Below are 4,184 nucleotides of genomic sequence, written 5' to 3' on the forward strand. Positions count from 1 at the left end.
TTTATTCGTCAATAAAAAACAAACTAATAAAGAGAACATATGCTGTTCCATACCTTTCGCAGTTGTGTGACTGAAACATGGCAATTTACATAAAGAGATACGATTGAATGTTTTTGAACAATTGATGATGTTCTTTTTCTCTTGTCCACATCTGTCTTGTAATTTGCACCATGTGTTGTATTTTCAGGACAAATTAAAGCGACAGAAGGAAAAGGAGCAACAACAACATTAAGATAGAAAATAAGCACCTTCGACTGAGGAATATTTCAACTGACAAATGTATAACAAGTACCAACCAAAATATCTTAATTGAATGTCGAACTTGTCTCCGTATAATATTTAAGAACCTTACTAGTTTATCAGTATGTTGTAAAACACATTGTATAGTCAGATTTTAATCACTATAGTGTAGGTATTTAGGCATTGCTCCACAGGTTTATTTTATTATTTCGCCCTCACGGAAAAAATCTAAGAAACAAATTACACAAGATGACATGCCTCAAAACAGACATTGATCTAATTTACCCAAATATGATAATACTGGGGTACAATGTGTGAATGTAAATGTATATGTATTAACCATGGATCAGCAGTTAGAAAGAGAAACACAACGTGTAGTATGGAAAGCAGTGCTTGAACACAAATGACGTATATCAATATACCTGTTGTTCTTTTCTATGTTGACACGGTCGTTCATCGTGTATCGTTTGTTAGAACTCCCATTTTCCATAGTAAGCAACTATCAGTTATCATAATTGCTTCATCTGGAACATTGGTTCTCATTCCCCAGGTCTTGTTATGACGATCTTTCTGCGACTCTATAATGGAGTAACTATCACCGTCATTAACATATGTACAGTATGTACCAAGTCGAATGATATGTATATAATGGCTACCGTTTTGTACTCGTGTGTTGCATATATAGTATTGAATTGATAATTACTATTATCTATAATCGTTTGCTTGGATCTGACGTTAATCTCATCGTTAGTCATAGATAAGAAAGAACATGTCAGCAACCACTAGCATATTGGTTTGTTGGCAGTTATCCTTGCACATAGCGGCATTCGTAATCATTTGTATGTTAAACATTCTAATATCCAGTATGAATCTTATATATTGAATGCACTACTGTAACAGTAATTTTGGCGCAACAATTGTCACACCGGGCTCGAAGTAATAATAATAATAATAATAATAATAATAAACTTTATTGTAACCTTATCTATAATTTCAGATATCAGTACAATACAATAAAGTAAAAAGAAAATGCTTGTATTGACCATACACAAAAAAGAGAGTCATTTCACAATGTGAAAATCAACATAACATATTGATTATACAGATAGTGATGTAAATGTAATTGTCGAATGTATATCACGAGGCAGCTGGTATATTTTTGTTCAAATGATATTCTCGAATTTTGAATACTTGTTGAATAAATTTGCTTATTTCAACTAATTTATTTGTGTCTTTTATTTTGAGAATCTTTATGAGATTATCCGTGCTTGTACCAGAATATATATTTAATTTGTTAAAGAGTTCTTTCCTTTCATTTTGATATCCTGTACAGCGTAATAAGAAATGCTCCTCGTCTTCTATTTCACCTTGTTTACATACAGGGCATGTCCTGCTTGATAAGGTGGTGTTTGTGTATCTTCCAGTTTCTATATGTAAAATATGTGCACTAATTCTAAGTTTTGTCATTGCTGATCTGTATTGTGGGTTTTTAATGTCTTCTAAATAGTTTTCAAAGTTCATATCCGTTTTAATTTGTCTATATGTACGTAGTTTATTTTTTATGTTGTTTGTCATTGTTGGCCTTCATTGTGTCCATTATATTTTTGTGGAGAAGCAACTTTAACTTTTCTTTAAATCTAGCAGTTAGGTTTTCACTGTTAGAGTGGTTTGGTTCAACTGTCCAGACCTTATCCATGCTCAAACGTTTTAATTTTTGCTTCATTCCTGTGGCCCATGATTGTATTCCACTGGACTCCAGATTTTTACTCAGACGGTAAGCTTCCTTAGTTAGGGTAGTTTCTGCTTTCTGTGAGATCTTTAGCCAATATTTGAACATTTGTGTCAGGCCAGATAGTAGTAGGCCGGGGATAGCGACCTAGTTCCATAAGGCAAGCTGTATTGGAAGCTTTACAGTTTACATTTAGTAGGAATTTGCAGAACTTTATGTGTAGTTTTTCCATGGGAGTTGAGAGTTTCATTAGGTTTGGAGACTGGTTAATATTTTCATGTGACCAAACCTCACTACAGTATAGCAGAATGGGCTTCACCACTGCATCAAATAGTTTAAGATGTAATTTGATGGGGATAGTTGTTTCTAAAAACATTGAAAGTAAAATCGATTTTGTAGGATGAGAACTAAAATGGTGCAAACACCTACCACCAAAGTGAACGAATTAAGTATCCTACATTGAACTATTGATCTCGGCCCTAAGATTTTGTCGAGACAGACGTTTTGCTTCAAGTCATTTGGCTTTCGTTGTATCTACAATTAATTTGTAGTCAAAGTTGCTATACATACATACATACATACATACATACATACTATATAATATATATATGCCTGCGTCGTATTTATTGACAATCGTAATATCAAAGTTGAAAGAAGAATGTAAGTGCAGTGAGGCTTCTGCCCAAAGTAACCGTGATGTTATTTTAATCACCCAAAATCTTATGTAGTTGCTATCAATGCATGTACTTCACCAGATGTACATGTTTTCTTTGACGTGGAATATACGTCGGAAGTAAAGTGCTACGTATATACTTTACTGTTACTTTTTTTCAAGAAAACGCCAGTGTCATTATTACAGTACATGTCGATAAAATTCAAATGATTAGCGTGAAAGGAATAGACACAACTGTGATCTTCAAGGTAAACTCAATTGATAAAACCCCTGTATATAACAGTGTTTCTAGTAAGGTCAACTTCACTCAGTCCAGCTACACATGTATTGGAGTCATTGTACTTATGACCTTTTATCATGCAGATACCTCACTTTGTGTTGATTGTTTGAATTCGACTTTCCAAAGTGTGTAATTGTTTAAATACGTGGGTCTCATCAATTGAATTTATCCAATGTAGGGTCTATGGTTTATCTTGACAATCACAGTTGTAGCTATTCCTTTCACGCTCATTTTGACTTCATTATAAATCTACGAGGGTGGTATAAGTCGGCTATCATCTAGGTAACACAGGCATACGCCGTGAATGGACTTGTGTAATTACATTCACAATAGGGCAGCGTCTCTGAAATTTTTTTCTCAAGTGGTAAGATATTCAAGCGCATTCATTATCTTGATTACACAAATGATTATATCCACATACCCAGGCACTACCGACACCTTCTTGTGGATCCATCAATGCTACAACAGTAGTTTCATTTTCTGTCTGTCTGTCTGTCTGTCTGTCTGTCTGTCTGTCTGTCTGTCTGTCTGTCTGTCTGTCTGTCTGTCTGTCTGTCTGTCTGTCTGTCTGTCTGTCTGTCTGTCTGTCTGTCTGTCTGTCTGTCTGTCTGTCTGTCTGTCTGTCTGTCTGTCAGTCAGTCAGTCAGTCAGTCAGTCAGTCAGTCAGTCAGTCAGTCAGTCAGTCAGTCAGTCAGTCAGTCAGTCAGTCAGTCTGTCTGTCTTAGGTTGCTGCATGGTATCGTGTTATCCTTTCGTAATGAATACAATTGCATTTACTCTACGTCCATCACCCCGGCATCCATCTTAACCCCCCCCCCCCATCCCCTTCTAAGTTCTGCACGACTATGAAAAGTTCAAAATACAACATAAGTGTACATCAAGTGCATAGTTGATGAATCTATTATTCTATGACCGGTGTTTTTTTTTTTAAAACGGGCGTTGTGTACATTTATTTTACGTTTGAATTAAACATAAAGGTTTATGCATGAAGATTCAACGTTACATACGTTTAATGCCAACACAGTTATCATTAGGGATGAACTCTCCATTCAACTTATTCAAAAATATCCTTAACCCTCAAGGCTACACTGGCATGTCTAGTCAGCTGTGATTTTTTTGGTGTTTAACACTGAAATAGTATAGATTTTCAGATGTAAAATAGTTCATTTTAGAAGGTACAATAAGTCTTACATACTACCAGAAAATAAAAGAAACGTACATATATTCAACTTTCAAAAATAATAAATGGTCAGCTGTGGTAA

General features: G+C 35.0%; 1 protein-coding gene across 1 annotated transcript in view; it reads left to right on the forward strand.

The window, feature by feature from the left end:
• The window catches only part of LOC144442030 (inositol 1,4,5-trisphosphate-gated calcium channel ITPR3-like), a 46,448-nt gene extending 46,216 nt beyond the window's left edge, over nucleotides 1-232 (forward strand). Inside the window, 1 exon segment of the mRNA XM_078131301.1 lies at nucleotides 188-232. Coding sequence (XP_077987427.1) covers nucleotides 188-232 — 45 coding nt within the window.
• Nucleotides 233-4,184: the final 3,952 nt, after the last annotated feature.

This window comes from Glandiceps talaboti, chromosome 11 (assembly GCF_964340395.1).
Source record: "Glandiceps talaboti chromosome 11, keGlaTala1.1, whole genome shotgun sequence".
Lineage (NCBI taxonomy): Eukaryota > Metazoa > Hemichordata > Enteropneusta > Spengelidae > Glandiceps > Glandiceps talaboti.